Below are 25338 nucleotides of genomic sequence, written 5' to 3' on the forward strand. Positions count from 1 at the left end.
ATGATAGTAACTGAATTAACCTTGTACAATAAACAAATTGGTGCTAGTAAAGAATCTTCCCTCCCCCCCACCTTATTTGCTAACCCCTATACCCACTAAACCCCTAATCATCAACACCTAACCTAGGGGGTGAGTGGTTAATGGTTATCAAATAAGGTGGGGGGAGATTCTTCACTAGCACCGAATCTTCCCCCCGCCTTATTTGCTAACCCCTAGGTTAGGGGGTTGGGTGTTGACGATTAGGAGGTTAGTAGTTAGTGGTTATAGGGGTTGGGGGTTAGTGGTTAGCAAATAAGGTGAGGGAGGGGAGATTCTTCACTAGCACCGTGCTAGTTCTTTATCAAAAATTTCCCCTCAATATGAAAAAATGGTGCTAACCCTTCCCCTGTGTTATAAGGTGGAGGGAGGATTTTTCACTCGCACCTGGTTTTTCATATAGAGGGTAAATTTTTGATAAAGAACTAGCACGATTGATCTGACTGTGATTTTTTTCGTTATAATTATTCAAGAGAATTGTATTAACTAAAGATTGAAATAAACCATGCATTTATAAAAAGGTCCGATGGTAAGAAAGTTCATAATCTAATTCAGGCTACTATATTTTCAAAGATTGTAACATTGTGCTTGTCAAGTTTACCTGCCAAAATATTAATGACCTGAGCTGTAGTACTTATCAGAATGGCCGAAGGAAAAAAATGCTGCATATATCTTCCCAATGATAGGAAACTGGAGCTTTCTGTACAAGTAATGTTTTTGTGATGCTTGCATAATTGATAGTTTAAAGGGGCATACCAACGAAAAATCAAAATTTGTGTATTGATAGATATGCTCAAATGTGATCTAAAGGTACCAATAAAGTTTCAAAATACGAAACAGCTTTAAAAAAAAATGAGTTTTAAAACCGCAAATTCAACTGCTGGAGTAAAAAAAATTGGCTGTGGCGCAATGCATGGGATTTCCCATAAGAAATAATTTCACTCAACTGTGTTCATTTTTAGTTTCTAAAATACTGAAGAAAGTTTAAATTTTATTTCTGATTTGGTATAATGAATGCTTCTTCTTCAGGAATATATAAAAAAATTGTAAAACATAGACTTGATTATGTTTTAATTTTCGATTGAACATGGCTACATAATATGCTGACTCAGCACATTTTTTTCATATTAGTTAATTTTTAACGCTTTTTTATATTAAAATGTTCAATATGTCTTACTGGTACCTGCTGTACCATTTTCCTTATAAAAAAGTCAGTTGTTCGTGTGAATATTAGATTTGAAAAATTGCTTAGTCAGAACAATCTGGTATGTAGTTAGGTTCAATCGAAAAATTAAAACATATTTAAGTTCACATTTTTATATTTTTTTATATATTCACATAGAAGAAGCATTCACTATACTAAATCCAAAATAAAATTTGAATTTTCTTCAGTATTTTAGAAAATAGAAAAATCAAAGTGAGTGATTTTTTTTCTTATGGGAAATCCCATGCATCGTCGAAGCAGCGGAATTTGTCATACTCCAGGGTTTTTTTTTCCACGCAATTTTTTTAAAAGCTGTTTTATTTTAGGAAACTTTGATGGTACCTTTAGGTCACATTTGGGCATCTTTATCCATATACAAATTTTCATTTTTCGTTCGTATGCCCCTTTAATATGTGAATTGGCTAAATATATAAATTTTATAACCATACCACGATGTAGGCGTAACAAAACACTTGTTGTAACTCCTGTGGTTACACGATTGCGCAAAAACTTACTATTGATATTTGTTTATTAATTCATATTATATTTAGTCCAAACATCTTGCAAGAGATTTGCTAGAAATCGTTGCTGCTCATTTTAAGTTAAGAGAGAAGGAATATTTTGGAATTGCTTACAAAAGTGACAGGTTTGGAAAGTGTTTTCATAATTTTTGGGCTAGTACCCTTTAATCTCTTTTTATGGAATAGCTAATTATTCTAGCTATTTGCGTTGTTACAATATGCAATAAAATATATATGTAATACTTATACTTTAACAAATAGTAACAATCAAAATATTATTTTTACCCAAACATTTGTGACTAATACCAACCTACATCGCTGCTTAATTAAATTTATGTAAATTAAACTGACGGTCAGTGAAACATTGGTTCATCCATTATATTATTTGCATTTACATATTATGATAATTATTGAAAATTAGATTTAAAAAATAATAATAGTTCCGTTAAATGCTAAAGCCGTTAAGACAATTTTTTTTTTTGTTTTTTTTATTTTCTTTTTATAGTGGTCATTACTCTTGGTTACAAGCTGACAAATTATTATTTGACCATGACGTTGTCAAGAAATCTTCAAGTAGAATCGATTTGTTATTTGCTGTCAAGTAAGTAATATAATATTTTACTTGGTATTTGTAACAATGGGTTTTTCTTTTTTATAAAGATTTTTTGTTGAAAACGTCAAGTTACTTAAAAGTGCTACAACTGCCGAGCTTTACTTTCTTTACTTAAAATCATTAGTGTACAAGGTATGTATTTGTTTGTATTTTAAGCATTAAGATTTGACTTACTACAACTACATGGCAGGGCCATCTAGAAGTTGACAACAATACGGAATTTCGGTTGGCAGCTTTTGTATTACAGGTAACTTTAGTCATTTCATCTGATAGTATTAGGGTAGTATTGTTTTGTCATACTAAGGTTTAAATTAGCAGGTTGCAATTTAAAAACTGCAAACCATTTTACAGTAATTTTGTAGAATAGACTACTTTTAAGTTAGATTAACATTATTACCACCAATATGTGGGTGATTAAGGTTTATTGTGCTGATTCGCATGCAGACCAACATGTAAAAGTAAGTTAAAGCTGTTCCGAACTGTGTAGAACTATCTTGTGTAAGGATCAAAATAACAGGCTTTATGCTAGGCTAACTTTTTTTTACCTTTTTAGATATTATATATATTTGTTTTTATATTGACATGTACAGAAAAATGAAATATATGTCAACGTATTTGTTTGGTCCCCATTTTTTACCGGTAACAGACGCTGGCCCAAAAGTGTTTTTCTATTTTGTTTTCCATCTGAAATACACAGATTTGCTACTTTATTGCATGTAATTCATCTTAATTTAATATGAAATAGCTGACGAAATAAACACAAAAGCTTTTTTTGCAATTATACCCATATTACCCCACATGACCAATTTCCCTAAAACTTTTCATTTAAATTCACCTGGATGTAATTTAAGTTTTGTATGTTTTCATGAAGTATATATGTTAGAAGTTTAGCGCAAATCCTATAATGATTTATTAAATAAATAAATATATGTATTTTATATATATATATTTAATATATATATATATATGTTTTTTTGCAGACATACTACGGTGATTATAAAGAGTAAGTACACCTAAATATTAACCAGTATTCTTCTTTCGCATATTAATAAATGACTTTCTTATTATTTATTTCAGTGCTGACACTGCTATTCGACAGTTGAGAAAATCTTCAGTTTTATCGAACAAAGTGCTGAGAGATTTTACCTGCATGGAGTGGTATGTCAGCAACAACATAGACCTTATTCTTGTGTCATTTCTATTATGGTTATTCAATAGTATTAACAGTTATCACATTAAGTAATTGCTTTAATATTAAAGTAACTAGTTTTTGTTGTTTTATGATCTTTGCAGTAGTTGTTTAAAATTCTTCATGTGTTACACAGAAAATGTAGTTTTCTGTTTTTTCGTTATGTCATGTTTTCAAATAGTGAAAATGCTGTTTTGAAAATCTACAAAGACCTGAAAGATTACAGCATAGGAAAAGCCATAACCAGGTTTGATTTTTTTTTTAACCCATATTTGCTTTGGTAATTAATATCATATAAATGGTGCCATTGTGATTTTGTTAATACCTGAATATTGTGTTTTATGTGAATTATTTTCCAGTTATTTGACGACGATTGAAACTGTGCCAACATATGGGGTTCACTACTTCAAAGTTAAGGTATTACTTACAATATCAACTTTTTTGTTAATAAAACACAGATGCTTGGAAGCTTTAATAAAATTAATACCATTGTTTATTTTAGTTGATTAGAGTCTCTTTACAATACTGTAAACTCATGCTTATGTTTACTTATAAACATTTTAAATTCTGTAATTGGCTTATCGTTGTACTTGTCTCTTTTTCACGAAGAAGTTTACATTCAGAGATTTTTTGCTTACAGCTACAGCATAGGTTACAGATGTGGGTGCTTGTGTTACTAATAACAATTCAACTGATTATTAATGATTGTGTGGATTAACACGAATATACTAACAGTATGTTTCAGCATAGAAGTTCTCTATGTACTTTTAGAATCAAATAAAATCAGTAATTATTTATTAGTTCCTTATGAGCAAGTAATTAGTATAATATATCCGGATATTAAGGCAATAGGCTTCCTATATAAGCGGTAGCTGCCCCATAAGGTAGTATAATGGTGTAGTAACACATTGTTCTTCTGCAGAGTTGATATAGTGTTGGCAAAAAAAGGAAATTTAACTGTAAATAAATTATTAAAAGAGTATTTATTCAATCCGCTAAACTTGTGATTAATAACTAGTTGTCAAAGTAGTCTAATCGAAATAAAAGAAGTTAGGTATATATGTACTTTATACTTTCCTCATACCAACTTGTCAAACATTCTGAATATCATTGTATTTCACAAATAAATTTATAACAGTCATCTGTGGTATGGAATAAACAGATTGATTACTTCCATCTATTGCAGGATAAAGGAGGAACAACCTGGTTACTTGGTCTCAGTTACAAAGGAATTCATCAATATGATGTTCATGATAAAGTAAATCCTGTGAAGGTAATTGCTTATTTTGTGTACACATTGTAGTAACATTGTAGCTACTTCATTCCTGTGTTAATTATTGTTTGTGAAAGTGTGCAAGTAGTATTGCCTGTTTTCTCTCATTTAGAGTTTCAGTTGGCAACAGTTGGAGAATTTGTATTTTCGGGAGAGAAAGTTTTCAATTGAAGTAAATGATAAACATCAAAGAACTGAAGGTCTATTTTCCAAAGAACAATTTGGTGATGCGAGAAGGAAAGTTTCTTCTGAAGTTAAAGTTCATGCTTGGTATGGTTCACCAGCACTTATCAAGTCAATTTGGGTTATGGCTATTGATCAACATCACTTTTACTTGCAATGCAAGCAAAGCAAGGTACAAAAGGTGTTGGAAGTATAAATATTAAGCAAAATTAATGGATATTAAGTTGGTTAACCATAGAAAAGTACTTATTAATGACATGTGTTATAAAACTAGCATTATATCTTTATATTAATAAAAATATATGATTCAATAAATGACACTTAAGTAACCTTGTATGATGGGGCAATGATAGTCGTATAATACCAACGTCTTTATTTTTCATACCCCTCTTGCTATCCGGAATATGATAACTAACTGATATAGTGTAGAAGGTGTATGGACTGTCTAACTTAAATGAAAAAGTAATCAGTTTTCTTTAGATGGTTCCTACTAAAATAAAAATTAAACATAAGTTTTATCATTCTGTGTGTATTATTTGTAGAAATGAAACATTTCCCTTTTAACTAATACTAATACAGAAAAAAAGACGTACTACCTATTAATTTAAAGCCAACTTTGCTTTTTATTCATGTTAGTGAATAATAAAGAATAAAAGAAACAACCTATAACAAACTGTCAGCAGTTTTTGCATAGCGTTACATAATATAACTACTTATTGAAACTCTTTAGTTTATGTGGTCCAGTAAATAATTCCCTACATAGCAGCGCCTGTGTTGTATTGTAGTTGCTAACCATCGTACCGCATATTAAAACTTCATATGTATGTGTGTACAGTAAAGATAATATTTATTTTTTTAAACTTTTAATTGCTATCACATAACAATACTCTGTATACTTTTACAGTCTTTCTTAGTCCTGTCATTACAGGAAAGGCTACTTTCACTGTGTTTTAAATGAATTCAATTGGTTGTTAACCTTGATTTTCCTTTTATACATTCATAGCCACGTGTTGTCAAGCTGTAAACATTATTGTAGCTGAAATGTATTTAGATAAACAAGGATATTTCTTTTTGTTTATGAAGTACATTTATTTTATCTCAACCAATTTAAACGGATGTTAGTTTATTGTAAGGTTTTGATACACACCACATGTGATGGCTTCCTACAATCTGTATCTTGGCTTTCTTTGTTCTTAACATTTTATTCTTTTCAGGTGAAACGCCATGCTTCAAACAGCATTGTGAATCTCAGCAATGATATAACGGCAAATCGTGAGAGCCTTATAAATGTAGTTAAAGATTCTTCAGAACTAACAAGAAAACAGATTCGAAATTTAGATGTGATGGTAAAAAAAGGTTTGTGATTATTTATTTATATAAAATTGGTAAACATTTATGCAATTAACAAAATATATTATGTTACAGGTTCAAAAGATGAAGCCCCAGAAATGAGAGCTGCGAAATGTCAAATGTTGGTTGCTTTAAAAAAACATAAAACTGATTTAGAAGATCGATTGTATGACAAAGTTCAGGAACTTAAACAAGTCTGCCTCAAAGAAGCTGTGAGTTAGCATTCATGTTTCCTATTTAAACATGGTGTTTTAATATGCTTATACTTTATTGTTGTTTGAAACACGACACTTACATAGTGTGGTACAGTTTATTCCATCTTTGGTTCAATTTTCTTGCAATATTTTATCAAACAGGATCTAACAGGCAGATTACCACAAGAATACATACATTACATGGATCCAGATGAAAAGCAGCCTAAGATAAATAAAAGGATTGGAGCCGAGTTTAAAGTGAAACTAACAAACAAGGTAAGTATTATTATTTGTTTAAAAAAAGACATTTCTATTTTAATATCCAAGTACCTGTTTTGATTTGTGCAGATTATTATCAACAGCATTATAACACGGGTTGTTATTGTTACAATCGTAGTGGTCGGTTAATCATATCTAAGTTTAAATATTTACAATGTAGCGTGTGTTGTTAATATACTTTAACAACATTTATCTCCAAACACATTGTATTTCTGTAGCTACAAAGCATGTTACTCTTCCGCTATATCTGTATCTAGTGGTTAGCATTTATACCAGTGGTTGATTTGTTAAGTTATATTGTAAACATTATGATTCAACAGGATGATTAGGGTTTCTTTAAACAATTATTCTACATTGTATGATGTTTAACAATTTTTCTCCAATGTATGATGTTTTTAATACAAAAGAAATTATCCAATTGTAATTGGAAATTGTTTTTTTTTTCCAGGAGAAAGGTTTCCGATCATCAGTCAGCACTGCCATTTCATCTTCACCAAGTTTAAACTCAGAAAATAGCGATGATATGAATAATTTGGCTCAACTTGAAACTGAATTTGAACTTTTGACGCAAATTGCAAACGCTGCCAAGAAACTTGCTTCCGACCCAAACACCAAAGGTCGAACACGAACAAAACGTTTGGGTTCTTATAAAAAGACGCTTGAAAAATTACAGGTGAGTTATAAAAGAATAAAATATTTTCCTGTTTCTTGCCCAAAGGGCCACACTATCGATAAATTAAAGTTTGTATATGGATCAAAATACTTCAATGTAATCTAATAGTACCACCAAATATTCAAACATCAAGACAGCTTCTGAAAATAACGTGTTTCAAAACTACAAACATCGCTAAATTAACAAAAAAGGCCACCCTAAGTCTCACTGAAAAAAAGTTATGATTTTATCAAAAATCGTACCCTAAGTACTCTTGCTGAATTTACAAGTTTCTGAAGAGATGTAATTAGTTTGTAAATGTTTCAAAACTGTAACAGATTCAAAAACCTATACGGCAAAACAACCGAGCAGTATCGGGTGAAGCCTTATTAAGTTTTAAAATACGTTGTTGACATGCAAACAAAAAGTTCATCTTCTTGTAAATAAGATTAAAATTAGGGCCACATTAGAATAAATGACCTACAGGTCCCATTTGAGCAGTGGTTCTCAAAGTATCGGTCGCACAGGGTTGGGTCGCGCCATAAGGTGATTTAAATCTCAAGATTTTTCCTTTTCAAGCGTTCGGTTCACGTTGTAGCCTTATACTTACCATGTTTTTCTTAGCCAGGTAGACTGTTTGTGTTTGTTATGAAATAGTAGGGATTCACACATGAATTCATTGCATCATAGTATGGATTGACCGAGATTTATTTAAAATTGTAATCATAACCTTTCCTTTGATGTTTATAATTACTGTCTTGTTGATAATCAAATATATTTATATATATATGTTAAACTCATTTTATTATTAAACTGTTTTTATGAAAACTTAACAATAAATCAGCTTTGTGTGACAAAACTAAATTTACTTTAAAAAAAGTTTACTATCATTATTTTCATGCACTGTGTGTGTGTTATATTTGCTGTGTCTCACCTCAGGTTGTTGAGAATAAAATAAATGTGGTGCGGAATCGGTGTGGGCAGAAACCTTCTGTTCGAGCTTCAACGTTAGAAACAGATCAATGTGATGACATTCTGTTTGAAGATGGTGGAATTAGTTTAAGGGAAGAAACAGAATCAGAACGAAGTTCTTTATCAGATGGTATTATAGTTTTATTATTAATTATGCTATTTTTAATTTGTTGGTAAATTATTTTAATCAAAGCTCTTCTTCTGGATGATGATACTTCATTAAGCAGTGGAGGAGACGCGTTATCCACGCACAGTACTCCAGTTTTCCTCAACCTCACCCATCCTCCTCATCCTTCATCAGCGATGAGCGGAATAAAAGAATCATCCGCTGAAGTTGATAATGATAATGGTGTTACCATACACAGGTTACTTAACCTACCACATTTAGATATTACTGGTTTCTGCAATTTATATTTCGCTGTATACAAAGAAGTGAAGTGATTTGCATTTACATTTCAAAAGCTTTAGATTTGTAAAAATGTATATTGAGTTCAGACTAGTCATTGACCTTTTTTCATGCCAATTGTTCTTATTAGATCTCTGACACCACCACCTTCATTTGAAAGAACATCTAGTGTAGGAAGCTCTAAGAATGAAATGAAAAACGGTCGAATTTCCAACCAATCCATATCATCATCACACTGTTCACTGTTAAACAGTAAACAACAAAATGTTCCAATTCGAAATTGGATTCGATTGAAGTGGGAACACCCAAGGTTTAATTTATTATTCTAAATTAAAAATGCATAATTCTTGCCAAATAAACAGCTGATAATCATAATATTGGGTGAAACAGTGATAATGGTTTATTCAACCAAAGAAATTAAGTGGTAAATTGTTGCAAATAATCATTAAAATGGTAACTAAACAAAATAACATAATATATCTCACTTGTTTTTGTATTTTTGTCATTAAACGTTTAATTGGATGAGCGGTAAATTTTGCCTAAACAAAATAAAAACAATTGGGTAATGATGAGAATTTAACCCAAGGAAAGGACTTTGTTTACTTACTAATGTTCGGGAAATTTATATCAATTCATATTTCATACAAGTTTATTTAGTAAAGAAATCCAAAAAATCAAAACATGTGTTTTCAATGTTTAGAACAAAAGTGAATCGAGGGTGGCACGAATCATCTTTAGATAGTATTGATGCTGATTCAAATACTGGTAGGAACAGTGAGGAACATCTGGATCAAGATATTCATGATGAGGTACATCTCAATATTTTGGCATTAAGTTGATGTAACAAATCTTACATACTTTTGTATCTAACTGTTCCCAAACTCTGATGACATTAATATGCTGTTCATTATATTTACAATCAGTTATATTATATAACTTTTATGTATTATATACGTTATACATAATAAGTTATAATACAGTAGGAGGGGGGGAAGATGGGACACCTTTTAACCCTATTTTCTCATTCAATTTGGTAGTAAACAAAAAACATTTAAAAAATTATAAAACTGTATCATCACGACTATCATAGGTCGTTGTTAATTGTTTAAAACACGATCAGGATATCTGGATATTATGTGCTAAGTTGTCCTATCTTCCCCCACCCTACTCTATGTAATCTATCTATGAATTAACATAGGTTCATGTTTTAATATTTTTTTCAGAAACCTCGAATAGGATCATCTGATGCTGATGTAACACCACTTGGTTATCAAATAGATTTACGACCGAACAAGTTGCTGTGTTTGGATTACAACCAACCATCCAACCTAAACAGTAACGATAACAATCACAAGACCAGAGATTTAGGTTTAGTTTACGACATGTCAAAACTAAAACGTGAAGTAAGTTGCATTAATATGAACTTAGTTAATGGCATTTTTAATTGTTTCTAACATTATAGATTAGTGACAGCGCTCTGTCAGAATTATCTGTTCAAAGCAATCCTGTGACATCATCACATCAATTCACTGTTCGCCCCCAGCATGATGTACGACCAAAAGATTATCACAGAAGTGAAAGTCTTGTTGGCAAAGAAACACGAATACCTGGTTTTGATCATATTCGAAAAAGAAGTTCCAGTTTTACAGAGTCTCCAACTCACACTGCATATCGTACCAATAGTAAAGCTATTGGAAAAAATAAAGCTAGGTTAGAGAAACGAACTGCCCACATGCAAAAGAATTTAAATCAGGATTCGAACTTTGAGAGACATCATTCAAGAGTAAGCTCAGATGCTTCGTCTACAAATATAAGTGAACATAATCTGGATAACCAAAGTAACAATTCTCAGGATCTACAACCAGCAATGTTTGACACAAATCTTAATATAAGGATGCAGTATTTAACAAGAAGTTCAAGCCAACTGTCGTTCACGCTTCCATCAAGTAAACCAACCACAGCAGTCGCTCAATCTTCACAACCAACCACCTTTGAAGAACAACCTTTGTACGTGCAACAGCCAAGAATAAGCCAGTTGCCTAAATATTCAAGTGCCCAACCACACTACGCAGTGAGCTCAAATTCTCGTAACATAACGGTTAGTTTATTTATAATCAATCCTTGTTATTACTGGTAGAAGGTTCTCTGTATTACAAAGTTTTTTATCACATTTAATAGCAAACGATTCCAAACATGCACCGTGATGCGTTAAACAATCAAGTTTACCGAGATATTGGAATGGGTTGGGTTCCTTCATTACACGAATATGGAAGCAGAGAAAGTGTCGTTGAAAGTGCCAGTGCTCAATATAAAAAAGAGGTTTTACATTTATTTTTATTTTTAAAAGAAAGTGTTGTTTTTAATAATTTTTTGGTAATTTATAAAAGGAGTAGCTAAGACAATCTATAGAAAGATTGTAGTAGAAAAGCTGTCACTGAAGTGAAGACACAACAAATTGCTTCAGTTGGATTTAATAATTTTGCACAGATTTGTGTAATACTAATCTGTGTCTCTTGAATATTTGTATGGCAGGTTCTTTGCAACTTGAAGGGCACTTATGTAATCTAGGTTTAAAACCAAATGCTTCTGGCATGCTCAAGTATGTCTTTGGTAAAGATATTCACCATTGGTCTTTACTGAATTAGCATAACCCAGCAATAAGTGTAGGGTAACAGTGTGACACCATGGATGCTTTCCAATACACCACCCATGTGACTGGTATTACCACCTTTGTTTTGTAATATTTACTGTTCATGGTGTAAATTTCTAAATTTATTTATTTGACATAAAATGTATTGCTTGGTTTCCCAGGACATTCAACGTATGCTTAAAGATCACATCGCAACTAAGAGAATATTGTATGGTTCAAGCCAAAAAATCAAGAATCCTGACACTACTCAAATAAAGCATGAAGTGAGACTAATATATTTAACCATCACGTAGATTAGGTATTCGTTATCATTTATGTTATTACAAATACATGAACAGAAGAACTGGCCAGATTATCAAACACATCTCCAAACATCCAGTTCTTCAACTATACCTTCCACTCCAAGAATGAACTTCTATCATCTGCCAACACATACTTCATACCCAGGTTTCCATATAACGTTATCAATTTTGTTTCGTGATATTTACCTATGCACTGATCACAAATGTTTAATAGATGCATTGTTTAATTGTATAAAATTATACTGGAAAATTTAAATTGTTGAAACTTGTTTATATTTGTTCTTTAGTTTGTATTTTATGATAACAAATAGCACATATTTAAAATGGTATTAAAATTGGGTTTTAAATTGTTTCACCACAATGCTGGTAAAAACTCTTTCCCATTTACTTTAGATTATGTAATAACACGAAACCCACTTTCATTTTCAAACTAATATTAGTCAACATGTGTTTTGACAATTTTTCAAGCATGTCACAATTACTGTAAGAACTTTACCTACCCAAGGGGAACTTACATATATGGTAAACAGAAACACCATCGATTGTAATGCTTGAAAGCCAATGGTTTGTTCCCAAATTTTGTTTTAGTTTTTTTTGGAAACATAATGTCTTATTTGTAAAATACCGTTTTATATTTGTGCATGCAATATAGTAGTATGTGTTATTTACAATGATTAACTGCATGTAACTGACTCCATACATCAATAACAGTGATCCACCATCAACATCCGCTGCCACAAAATAACACCCTCCAAAATATTCACCCACACCAGCAAGGAATGATAACTGATAATAAGATGAAACAACGGCTTGTTCTTCAACATTATATTCATCATAACCCGCATAATAAAGCAATCAAGCATGTTCGAACTGACCCACTAGTTGCATATGCTCAATATTCTGAACAGAACTATTTTACCGATCCACCAGTGACATCTAGTAATCAACAAGACCCATTACCCCACCACATGACACATCATAATGTGAAGAATGTCAGTAAAGAAGCAAATCAATATTCAATGTTTACAATATCAGATAAAAGGTTAGTAATTGTACTTTATTTGTTTATTTCCAAACTTCGTAAAATCCTAGTGCACATTGTCCTAATCGTACCATATTATATGTTAGACACATCTATTCATTTTTAAAGTCTTGTTCCTGTCATATTTTCCCTTTAACATAAATGAGGTTGAATATAAGCCACCTTCTAATATTTAATTTTATCTGTGGTTTATATTAGCAGTACTTTGCCAATTTATGCAACACGCTAAAAATTATTTTAGATAATTATTAATCAATTTTTTTATAGGAAAAACCTAGAATCATGGAGAAGACCATTAGATGTCAAACCGTCGCCACATATCGTCAAACTAGGACAGACTTACAACGTGACAAACCTAACAAATCAACAACACCAACCAGATTTAATGTTAAGTAGACCCAAACCACTTAACGAACAGTATAAACATAGTAAAAAGAAAAACAAATCTCTGTCTGCATCAGCGGAAGATTTACTTTGGTCTGAAAGCAGTGAAGGACAAGAAGGAACTCTTGTATAGCTTCCTGATGATTCTACATTTTTTCAACCAATATATTTTATTCTTTTTTTGCGTTACAGATAATTAAGTTCTTAATGAAAAATTCACTTTTTCCTCTTTACATACAGCTTGTGTATAGACTTCCATGAGCTTCCAGTGTAGTGCAATATATAAATTGCATAATTTGTTTTATGAAAAAGCTAATCAATTATTTTCATTCATATGTAATAAGTTGCTTTATAATTTAATCACTTTAATAAACTTATATAACCTTTATTTAAAACACGAATAATTATTTGTGATTGGACTTCGTTATATATTTTACCATTGTTGATGCGCTTCCATGTTTTTGATCAAATCTATAACTAATTACAAACGTGAAATGCTCTTGTGAAGGTTATGATAGGCACAATCTCCATCAATTGGATATTTAAAGTTTTGTATACTGCCAATTAATCAGGTATGATAGTTAAATAATCTTGAGTAACAAGCCGATCATGATGACAGTCACCAACTTATTGTCACATGGTGCGACATCATGTTTTAACACCTTTCTTAATGTGTTGCCACACAGCACATTTAAGGATGTAAAAAAATTATGTATTGCCACACATTTAGGGGGCGTTTTATACTTTTTAACCAAATATGTTTTTGTAAACTTTTGTTTCTTTTTTCAAAAAAGCGAACCATGTTTTTTTTAAACATTGATAATTATATGACATTTATCTTAATCTATATTATGTTTGTTCTTTGCTGTGAAAGCTAGTTTAAAATGTTTTGGCAAACAGAGATTTATGTTATATCATTTTACCAGCAAATTAAATGCATATTTTAAGATATGTAGAAATTCCTCTCATGGCACCAAATGCTGTTGAATTAACATTGTAGTTTTTAAATATAAACTATAGATCACAGAATGCAATGTAACACGAACTGCATTAATATTATCTAGTATAATAGCCGATGAACGCAACAACTCAAAAACATAATTAATTCCGCATGCAGATGAATTGCATGACTACTAGTACAACCTTAAACAAATGAAAATCATATCTATTGTCTCATTAAATTGATGTACACTAAACTGATATAAACCGGTGATGTCACAATAATTTTAAATGATGAAAGCTAGAAAATTGCTATTTTACGCCCATGCTGACTTTGTGTTCTTTTCTGTATGACTGACGAGACAATTCATTTTTTAGACAATCCATTTGTGACTAATGGGTTGGAGCAATGTCGCCATATATCGTTCATTATTAGTATCATTATCGACCATCGAACCCAGTATCCCTTCGGTTATGATGTGACAGGGTTATAGGAGGAATACATCGATTTACGTTAGTTTATTAAATTTTAAAATTCGATTCAAAACTTGCAAGAGGCAAGTTAATGCTAAGACACATAATACTTTAAAGTAAAAGTGTAGTTTAACAACAGGTTTTTCATATTTAGCACTCTGCATGTTGTGTACGGATCTCTTCTTTTTGCTTTCTAAAATACAGTTACATTAGCCCTTCAATCTATGACATTATAAAATATATTCACTTACTGACTAATTGTACAATTATATTGAATGGACCAAGAGAAACCATCTTGTCACCATTAAACTTGGGTGTAGAAGAATTTATTGTGGTAAAGCTATTGTTTTGTATCGAAATTGATTGTACAACAGATGGAAATAATTGTCCACTTTTCACAGCTGTATGTGTAGTATTTAATATGACCATTCTGTCCTAAAAATTCAGAAAAAAATAATGTTTACATGATTTTGCAACATAACAATCATTCTGCATATGGCTGTTGCCAAATTAAGTGATCTTGAATTTTCTTTTTACCACTAATGCAAATATTGTAACTATTTAATAATAATCAATTGTTGAACTAACATAACATTTGGCCCATTACCCCAACACCCATAGCGTTTATTTAAATAGAACATGCTTAATCCTGGTAGGATTCCTAATACAAGCATGTGGCTTATAGCACCGTAATGTTAAATGAACGATACTTTTATTCTCACATTGCACGACAATACCCCCGGTACCACAAGTGCAACTTTGTGAGTGATTGTTTGTCTGTATGTGTATTAGTGACCAATGGGTTGGAGCAATGTCTGTTAAGTGTGCCAATAAAGGCAATAAACCAAACAGCGTCACTCATCAAACCCACATATATATTAATTGAATCTTTTTAAAATATCTTTATCTGAAAATTCTTTTATTTAAGAACACGCAAACCCATTTACTTTCTGGTTCCAACTTTTGTTATCATGAATAGCTCTCTTCTGACGACCAGTATTACAGTTGGGAATGCATGTTGAATTTTCGCTGTCACATACACTTGCCTAAATGTAATTTCTGTAATTAATCATATGTAGTACACCAAAAAAATATTGATTGAATGAAAACATTATTGAAATAATCCTAATATTAAAATATTTAACTGGAAATAGAAGGGTAACGTTATTTTTAAAGTTCCGTAAAGACATGAAGCAAGCAGAATTATTTATTACTTACCATGCAGTGTATGTAAACATTTTCCCTTCTTACAGCAGTTTTAGTCCAACCAAACACTCTCACGGAAAATCTACCAGATTGCGAATCACCATTGGATATTATATTAACCAATTTAGACACTGGGCAGCTAAAAATATTTAACACAAAATATTAAATATTAAAAACAAATGTAACATTCCGTACCTCTCTTGCAGCAAAAAAGTTATCGGCTCAAGTAACCTTTGCGAAGAAGTGACAAAACATGTGTCTATAACAAGAACTAATGTATTTGAAGAAAACAGATCTTTTGATTGTAGATCAACTGATACAAAAAGAACTTCACCCTCAGCTAAAGTGATAAGACTAGAAAGACTTTTTGTTGGCGGTAAGATAAGTTTTTGGAATAAAGCATCTCGGAATAAACTTAAGTTTATATCAAATGTTCCACCTGATGTAATTACTTCAGTTTGCCTGTTAAAAAATTGATCGGGAAATGGTAAATATGTAAACAAAATTGTTACACAATTTAAAAATTGCATAACCATTTTAATTTCCGTTAAAGAACTGATTTGCAAGAATAATGAGTATGGCAGTAGCAAACCACTTTATGTTAGTATAAGCAAGTGAGAAGTATGTTTTTACATTCAATTTGTTGACAGTCATAACACATAATTCTAACTTCCAAAGTGTATAAATGCTCAAACCTTGGTAAAGGATAGATGATAATATAAAGCTTACATTACAAATAACTTGTGTCATCTCATTTTTTTACCAGTTATACCAGATATATTGGTCAATATGGAATTGGTAGTATTTAAAATTAATGTATTATTATCAATTTCAACAACTACACCTTTTGTAAGATTCAATCGACAAAATCCCATTTGATGAAAATTCTGATGATGAAGTTCCATTTTTTTCATAAATACAAGTGAAGTCAAATAATACAACTGTAGATTTAATCGTCTCATCCATAACTTCCCAAGTTACACTGTTCTGTATTTGGTAAGTTTGTGATGTTACCTGAAATTGTATAAAGTAAACCTGGTGTAAAAATCTTTATATAGTAATGATAAACTTTTCATAAACTTCTAAAAGTAATGGTGGTGTTTTAGTTTAATAATTATAATAATAGCTTTATTTGTCTCTGCGATTATGGTAGTAAAGGTTTGTAAATATTTTAAACAAAAAGACAGGATATAGTGACCAAACAACAGTTGTTAAAACATGCTTACAGTTAAAAACATATTTACTTTTATTTGGAAGAAAATAAACTTGGTCACTACACCTAGCTGACAAACGACCCATTTATGTTTAAATGTTATCAAGTTAGTATTCAGATAAAACAAAAGTGTGTGTAAGAGACAACATGTACAATAGTTTGTGTTTAACTTTTATAAAAGCTTACTTGCGTTGTAGAACCACAAGATGTTTCAATTGGTTTTGGAATCATTAGAAAATATCGACTCATATTATGACTGTGCTCAAACATTGCTATACAATGAGAGGAGTCTCGAGAAATAAATCCAACCATGGATGGATTTTGTGTCAACATTCCTTCCTCAGCAATTGCTCGTCGATCAAATGTGATGATGATGTTGTTTGACCCGCATGTCAATTCTGGTCCACCTGGTGCATATTTGATATGGTAATCGTCATTTTAAACAAAATTGTCATCATTTATTAATAAAAATAGCATTATATCTACTTTTTCATTACATTTTGATGTATCATATGATCTATATCTTATATATCTTTTATATACCTTTGACAGTCTTATTATTAAAAAAGTAAGAAATACGTACGGAAATCACAGTGTTTTCCCATCCAACCAGGCTTACAATTACATTGATACCAGCGAGTTAACATATCATTTTTTCGACATTCTCCATTATTTTTACAAGGATTTGGAATACATTCAACAACACAGTCCGTTACATCACAATGCTGTGTTTCATTTTCTTCACCAATGCATGTGCTTGGGAAATCCCCAAAACAAAAACGGCTCCGAGAAGATACACCAGAACCTGAGAAAACAAATGCAAAATTTGAGTAAAACCTCTTTTTTGGGTAATAAACAATAATTCATATTCAGTGTGAAATTTCAGAGTCAACCAACATATTAGGACATAATTAGAAATCCTTTATTAAAACTTACCGCATGTTTCACTACACTGACTCCAAGCAATCCAACTTGACCATTTCCCACATTGCCCGAGAGTACAAGCTTGTGTTTCAAATGATCTACCAGGGGCATTACATTTCAGATCAAAATCTTTCAGACATTTTCGTCTGCGACTCTGTGTTCCTTTATTGCAAGTAGCTGAGCATGTACTCCATGGACCCCAGTCCAACCAAACTGAACAACGCCCATCAGAGCAAGTTGAAATTTCAAGTTCACTGTTGTTTTCTACCAGAAGTTCTGTTGTCTGTCAATAAAAATACGTACCATGTGTGATTGTTTGGTACAGAAGTTTTTTATAACCAAGCTGTACCTTACCAATTTAATGTAATTTGAACTTTCTATATTTGCCGACCCAAGGATTTCCTTTACTGGAAATCTCTGTTTATTTGTGGTGCAATTTGTTGTATGTGGTATGCTCATGTATTATATTGTTTCTCCTAGTTTTGCTACAAATAGAATCCTATTTTATTTAAAAACTTAAACTCAGAAAATCCAGATATAAGCTTTGGTTTATTACTTTGAGAACAAATGTGTTTTTAACGTGTAGATAAAATATATTAAACCTGGTATGTGTGAGGAGTTCCAAAAGTGTCAGGCATAAAAGCAAGAGTCACAACATTGCCTATAACAAAATTAAAAAACATACAAAAAAAGTTATACCGATATTCCCATAGTGTCGTTCATTTCCCCAACTGCCTCTTGACGTTTGCAATTATCAATTGTTGATCCTTTACATTGACGTCTTCTTGTTGTGGTTCCGTTTCCACACGTCTTAGAACAGAGACTCCATGTCGTCCACAGAGACCAGGTTGGACATAAACCAAGATTGCAGAAAGTTTTATTCATTCCTTCTAACCCATCATTATCACACACAAAATCTCCAATACAATCACGAGTTCTCTCCTGTAAAGTATAATAATGTTAGTGTAATACAATAGAACAGAAACTGACCCAGCTGCTGTTATTTTAACATAGGTGTTTCACATTAAGCATGAAGTTTCTATTCCAAGACATTCCTGCAATAGGTCCGTGGGAAAATTATCAGCATATCTTATATGTATATCTTTTAACACACTTGATAACCATCACCGCATGTTGTTGAACATGATGTCCATTGACTCCATTCCAACCATCTTCCACATATTCCAAGTGAACAAACTTGTATTTCACTGTCGGGTCCAGTTAATGCGCTGCATCTAACTATATCAGTAACATTACACTGGCGTTCTCGAACCTGATGACCTAAGCAATTAAACTTTTTATTTTGTTATGTTTTATTCAGAAAATAACGATGATTATCATCCAATACCCATAGATATTATATAATAATGACGGGGAATACATTAAAAGTATGTAAAATGATATTTGGTTGGCATAATTGTTATTTAGAATGTTATGTAATGCGTGTAGAGTTTCCATATTGGTTGGAGGTACACGCCTGCTTATAGCTTACAGACACTGGTTTGACACTTTTTGCTGTTACCATTGTAAGCAAATTGGAGCAAAACACGAAACAGCACTTGCTCCAACCCCTTGGTTCTATTGGTTGCCTTAAAGTCTCAGCTATACATAAAATAAATTAAAAAATCACTTAAAAAATAACAGTCTACAAATTTTCATATGTGATAACTTATAGATAGACATGAGGTATATAAAACTGTATACCTGCGTTATAACGACTATCCTTGCTTAACACAGCAGTCTGCATTCATTCATAATCAACAAATCATGGACAAAATCATGTACCAAACATTTTCAATAATCAAAAAAACAAAACAATGTTCACCTGTATTACAGCTACGTGAGCACTTGGACCATGTTGACCACTTCGTCCATGTTGCGCAATCTTCAGTGTTGCACGTTTTAACTTCTTGTTCGGGACCTTTACAAACCTCTGATCCGGGGACTTCCCCATCACAAATACGCGAACGAGAATGTAGGCCACCCCCGCATGTCAAACTACAACTGTTCCATGTACTCCACTGTGTCCAACCGGGAGTTTCTTAGGAATTTGTATAATTAGACTAAAAATGACCTACATGTTGTTTGACTTTAGTACTATTTAACATTTTAATTGAAACAAATACTTTCCATGTTCAACAAAATTAAACTTTATGATGTTTAAACGTTACTCAAGTTATAAAATCTAGTTTTGCAATTACCTTGGCACGTCATTACATAGGTTATGCCTTTATCATCTCGCTTCAAGGCTTGGCTTGTTTTTAGAATAAAGAAGAAATAACCACCAGATATCATTTTGGTAATTCCTTGGCATAAACCTTGTAAAATGCATGTGTCACTAAACAGTTATTTATACTTAATATATTATAGGTTAAAAGATAATACTTGAATATAAACCAATAAAACTTGTATTTAAATATAAACAAATAGTTCCCAACCACGGTACAGATCATTGATACACCACCAAGTAATCTGTTTTTATTACTTTCATATTCATATACCAATTCTTCGCTGTTTTATGTTAATACAATAAAACAATTGGAATTTAGATACAGTAGGCATACCATTAAATTGTGCACACTTTTGCTCTGCTGATGCACGGGTAAAGGCAAATTGTCGCACACCATTAACAAAGAGATCGCCTTTCAATGTCCAGCCAACATTTCTCTTGAAGTTGCACTTTATCGGAACTAAAAACAAATTTTTACATCGAGCAACAACAACAAGGACATATTTTCACTTACTTTTGCATTCAGCTGTATTGCATCGCATTGATTCCAACTTGATTCCAACACAGGGTTCTGTTAAACATGTTCGAACCCGCGTTTTAAATCCTCCAGCACAACTGTGACTACATTGTGCCCATCCACTCCATAAACTCCACCCTGATCGTGGTTCATCAGCCATCAAAACTAATGGAACAAAATCATCATGACACTGTACAATGCTCATTGTCCGTAAAACTGATTGTGTGTTAAATTAAAAGAAATACTCAAACAAAATTATAGCTTGGATAAGAGATAAAAAGATAAATTAACACAAAAGAAAATAAACACTCATGTACGCACTTGTATGTAACCAGATAGAGGATGATTTAGGAGGCGCTGCAATCCAACCAACATTTCCATTCCGTAATGTATGAAACGAATCATCACGATTACCCCATTTTAAACAGCTATTGTTGCAATTAGTAAAGTTGATCAATCCATCAGCAATGTTGGACAACTTACTCTCTTTCTACAAATATATATTAAATGTTGATTAGCCAAGTAACATGAAATGAAAATTAAACTACCAGTATGGGCGTTCCAAACGTGTTAATAATTTCAACATTATACTCATTGCTTAAAATATCCAACCATCCTAGAATATAAGTTTCTCGAGTGTCTGTTAAGTTTCCTGAAAATAGAAACAAAATATTTTAGTTTGACTGTAATCTTATTTAAGATATATTTTTAATAATGTTTAAACCTAAATATATTCTTGCAATAACAGGGTCTCTTTCATGTGAACCGTTGCTGCGTGTTATCCATGTTATTGGATCAATCTGCTGTTTTGAAGTTACTGTATTCTTCTCATTATAAATTGTGGTGAAACCAATTCCTGAGCCTGGGCAACATTCTCTGCAAAGTATACAAACTTGTTTTGCACAAATATCGGCCATCGCTATCTGTTATTTTACTTAACACAACATATTACAAATCAAAAAGGAATAAAGAGAGTATTGACCTGCCGAAAAAAGCAGTAAAACTAACAAAGCAATTAAAGATAACTGATCATGTTAATTACATGGCTGGATTTATGAGGAATTTGGTCGAGCATTTAAAATCATTGCAAGTTTGTTATAAGAGTCTTGTAATTACTTTAACATAGTACTGGTAAATTAAACATATTTTTAGGCTAACTTTTTCTAAAACTTAATGTTGTATTTTTAACATGGAAATAATTAGATATTTAATTTTCTGGTTTTACAATAATTATAATACTGCGTGATGATTGTGTTACTACTGTTAACTTTATGTACATCTATATATAAATATATATACATGGAAAATATGAAACAACAAAAACTTCTTTTATCTTACGTGTCTTCAGCATTAAACACAAGTTTCCAACCAGTGTTTGCCTCGGCAATTTGACCAAGTTGAGCTGAGGTTATTCCTTTACCATTTCCATACGATCTGTATGGAAATACAATTTATCAGAAAACTTAATACTTTTTACTGAACCAACCAGTGTTACAACATTTATCTGTTACATATAAAATCTTTTAAATTAAACAAAATATATAACACAAATAAAAATTGCATTGTATAGATGGCCTAGGCAACTATACATACCTGTATATAAGTGTACCAGATTGTGAGTCACCAAGTGAAATTCCTTTTGGATAAAGATCGGCAGAACACACAATGATGAACTGATTATCAATCGAGTGATAGTTAACCAGTTGAGCCAAAGAGTGTGAACAACCCCAATCATCTCCTAAAATTTAGTTCTTGAATTAACAAATTGTTTAAAGTACTGTGGGATTAGATTGAATACCGTTAGCACCTTAATACCATACTTTGTAAGGATGCGGTTTTATAATCCGATAAATATTATTTGTTTGTTACCAAAAAAAAAATGAAAAATGTCTCATCTTACCCCAACCTACTAGAAATCAAACAAATTATGCATCGCCATAAAATAGGCCTACCAATATACATGGCAGTGAAACAATGCAATACACTAAATGTTGGGTGTAACGGCCATCCTGCTTTTTTAAAGACACGTTTTATACGTTGCGTGTTTTAACAACTATTGTTTTGCTGTTGATTTTCTTCTCTCTTCTTTAAATAACATGATCTTTGCAATCGTTTTCAAACAAATAAATCAATTTTATGTTAACAACTTAACCCACTTATTTATTGCTTGTCTTTTTGCATTAACTTATAACAAAAAGACGTATATTAAGTTTAGTAGCTTACCATAAATGATCCAGCGACTGTCATTTGTCTTATAACCAGAGAACCAAACAATATGTTAAACGGTGGCAATGCAGCAACAAGAGACAAGGAAAGTACGAAATATATTTCGAAAGTCAAAAATAAATATATAATACTTTAAGTCCATAGTTGATTAAGCCTCGTCGTCTCATGACAGAAAATGTTTACCGTTTTATATTATGTTAATTCAATTCAGTAATTAACTTTAGTTGCTACAGTTCCCATAACGTAATTATGCATTCTACCATTAAACAAATTAGATTCTCTCTATCTCACCTTGTTAACATAATTACTTCCCCTGCTTTAACTGACCGCCAACATTTTAAGCTCTTTCTTACTAGGATGTAGATATCGTTTTATCACCGCGATTTAAAGAAATAACTCGACAGTCAAATATTGTAGTAGGGTGGGGTAAGATGGGACAGTTAGGTACATATTGCCACATATTTAAAAAGTTAAAATATACGATGATTTATGTAACACCATAAATTTGTAGTATCATACCATTATTAATTTACAACACTTTAAACAAACAAACTGAAACACAAAAAGAGTTCTTTAGCTATTTAAACTAGGTGCTTTTTAAACAATTCGCAAACAGGCGGGGTAAACTGGGACGCTTTAAAATTTATTCATTTTAATTAATAGTTAAATTTATTATTAGGAATACACATAAATAACGCAAAAGAATATGGTATGCTTTAATTTAAAACTGTTGTAGCTTGCCAACTGCAATATTTTTTTTATTAAGATATGGTAGGGTGGGGAAAGATAGGACACCTTTCGCCAGTAATATTCAAATACCTTGATAGTGTTTTAAACATTTAACAGCGGTGTATGGGAGTCGTGAGGATATAATTTTATAATTCTTTGAATGTTCTTTGTTTACAATTAAATGACACGAGAAAATAGCACAAAAAGGTGTCCCATCTTCCCCCACACTACCATATGTCACCTACTGGCCTACAGTATATTTTTGTATGAAGAATTGGCGTTGTTTAAACGATAATTGGTATTGTTAAAATTCATTTCATAAATATTTTATCCTATAAATCAATATGAACTTGTAATAACAGAAAAATTATAAAAAATTATAAAAAGTTTATACCACAAAATAGGTATTGCTACACTGTTCTTAGCACAAGCCATTTCTTATAAATTCGTTCCTATAGTGCAAATAACTGAATTTCGAATATATTTTTCATACATTTGATAATTCAAACTACAAAGTTGCGGTTTTAATATTGAAAAAGTATTGTCTCTATTAACACCTATTTTTATTTGTTAAAAATAGTAATCAGTTCTGGTGCGCGCATTTTATAGAATGTAATTAACGTGTTGTACTCAGTAAAGTTTCTATTTTACAATTTGATGATCGAGACCAAACATGTAACACCGAGACTTTAATGACTTTAATGACGGCGTAGGGGTATTTAATATTTTATTTTCCTTTGCGCGAAAATTTGTCAGATGTTTGTTTTTCGTTGGTATCAGCGCTACAACAAATAAGAGGAAGTGACGCGCCTATAAACCGACTGCATCATTGTTCCGTAGAAGGTGTAAAACAAATATTGCTTCTATTATTAACCCACGATGAAAATTTGACACAGTTAAACTAATTAAGACGTTATAATTTTTTAACTCTTTTGGCAAACGTATCAAAATTTAAAACGTCTTACGCTGTGTATTTGTAAGGCGCATTGTTAAAAACGTGTTTTCCAAAAAAATGTCGCGGCCTTCAGCCTTGGCAATGTTCCCCATTGCTTTTTAACTGTACAATACTTTTAAAAACGCCAAAATATAACTGTTAATTAAAATAAATTTAAGCAAAGAGCTACACAGCTCCATGGGCCTCCAAAATCGTAATACGTACGCCCCTAAACCACACATTATTAATATGACCTAAAAAAATGTCTTGTTTGTGTAAATACTGCTTAAAGTTTGTCTGCTGCCCATGCAATGACAAGAATTAAGTTTTGGTTTAAGTATTTTAACCTGTTTTGACGTGTTCTTGTCCTGGAATAGGAAAAGATGTTGTTTTTAAGTTTCCTCCATCATCAACGAAACTAACTTGTTCTCCATTGGTAGCATTCGCAAAGTTATCGATACCATACACGCTAAAATAAACAATGAAAAATCCATTTCCATACGACATTCGAAAATCTCCAACATTCCGATCCTGTACGAAGATGATATGATTAATGGTCTGTTATGCAAAGAATGTAGAATACAATCTGTTATGCAAAGAATGTAGAACATATTGTAACAACGTGTGAAATATGAACAAACACTCAAAAAATTAAACTAAAACTGTAAAGGGTATAGTAAAAAATGATGATGTGTT

The 25338-nt window shown here is 31.7% G+C and overlaps 2 protein-coding genes across 9 annotated transcripts in view; one reads left to right on the top strand and one right to left on the bottom strand.

The window, feature by feature from the left end:
- Window positions 1-557: 557 nt before the first annotated feature.
- Window positions 558-13645, top strand: LOC100175529. Of its 3 annotated transcripts, none has more exons than XM_002126494.5 (26): window positions 558-744; window positions 1792-1886; window positions 2267-2362; window positions 2422-2506; window positions 2565-2621; window positions 3355-3377; window positions 3452-3532; window positions 3745-3810; window positions 3923-3980; window positions 4750-4836; window positions 4949-5191; window positions 6234-6375; window positions 6445-6581; window positions 6726-6839; window positions 7291-7515; window positions 8434-8596; window positions 8660-8831; window positions 9003-9182; window positions 9573-9681; window positions 10096-10275; window positions 10335-10970; window positions 11051-11191; window positions 11684-11785; window positions 11861-11969; window positions 12536-12866; window positions 13134-13645. In XM_002126494.5, the coding sequence occupies exons 1-26, from the start codon at window positions 679-681 to the stop codon at window positions 13381-13383; spliced, it is 3948 nt and encodes a 1315-aa protein (XP_002126530.1). In that variant the 5' UTR covers window positions 558-678; the 3' UTR covers window positions 13384-13645. The 3 variants fall into 3 exon arrangements, with proteins under 3 accessions (XP_002126530.1, XP_018672454.1, XP_018672456.1); XM_018816909.2 differs by having other exon boundaries at window positions 11864-11969; XM_018816911.2 differs by having other exon boundaries at window positions 12755-12866; window positions 13134-13638.
- A 964-nt stretch (window positions 13646-14609) lies between these two features.
- LOC100178652 overlaps window positions 14610-25338 on the bottom strand; it is a 15509-nt gene continuing 4780 nt past the window's right edge. For 3 of the 6 annotated variants that reach the window (XM_026839869.1, XM_026839872.1, XM_026839874.1), the window contains 20 exons: window positions 22347-22491; window positions 22092-22187; window positions 21478-21629; window positions 21299-21405; window positions 21075-21243; window positions 20751-20918; window positions 20571-20696; window positions 20208-20324; window positions 19832-20047; window positions 19121-19287; window positions 18706-18948; window positions 18019-18289; window positions 17666-17887; window positions 17269-17489; window positions 16714-16883; window positions 16065-16331; window positions 15882-16008; window positions 15611-15709; window positions 14915-15098; window positions 14610-14856 (listed from right to left, as the gene is read on the bottom strand). In XM_026839869.1, the coding sequence (XP_026695670.1) occupies window positions 14699-14856; window positions 14915-15098; window positions 15611-15709; window positions 15882-16008; window positions 16065-16331; window positions 16714-16883; window positions 17269-17489; window positions 17666-17887; window positions 18019-18289; window positions 18706-18948; window positions 19121-19287; window positions 19832-20047; window positions 20208-20324; window positions 20571-20696; window positions 20751-20918; window positions 21075-21243; window positions 21299-21405; window positions 21478-21629; window positions 22092-22187; window positions 22347-22491 (3425 nt within the window). In that variant the 3' untranslated portion in view covers window positions 14610-14698. Of the gene's footprint in view, window positions 14857-14914; window positions 15099-15610; window positions 15710-15881; window positions 16009-16064; window positions 16332-16713; window positions 16884-17268; window positions 17490-17665; window positions 17888-18018; window positions 18290-18705; window positions 18949-19120; window positions 19288-19831; window positions 20048-20207; window positions 20325-20570; window positions 20697-20750; window positions 20919-21074; window positions 21244-21298; window positions 21406-21477; window positions 21630-22091; window positions 22188-22346; window positions 22492-24989; window positions 25202-25338 lie in introns of those variants that run through there. The other 3 variants (XM_026839873.1, XM_026839870.1, XM_026839871.1) reach the window with 3 other exon arrangements.

This window comes from Ciona intestinalis, unplaced genomic scaffold (assembly GCF_000224145.3).
Source record: "Ciona intestinalis unplaced genomic scaffold, KH HT001063.1, whole genome shotgun sequence".
NCBI classification, from domain to species: Eukaryota; Metazoa; Chordata; class Ascidiacea; order Phlebobranchia; family Cionidae; genus Ciona; species Ciona intestinalis.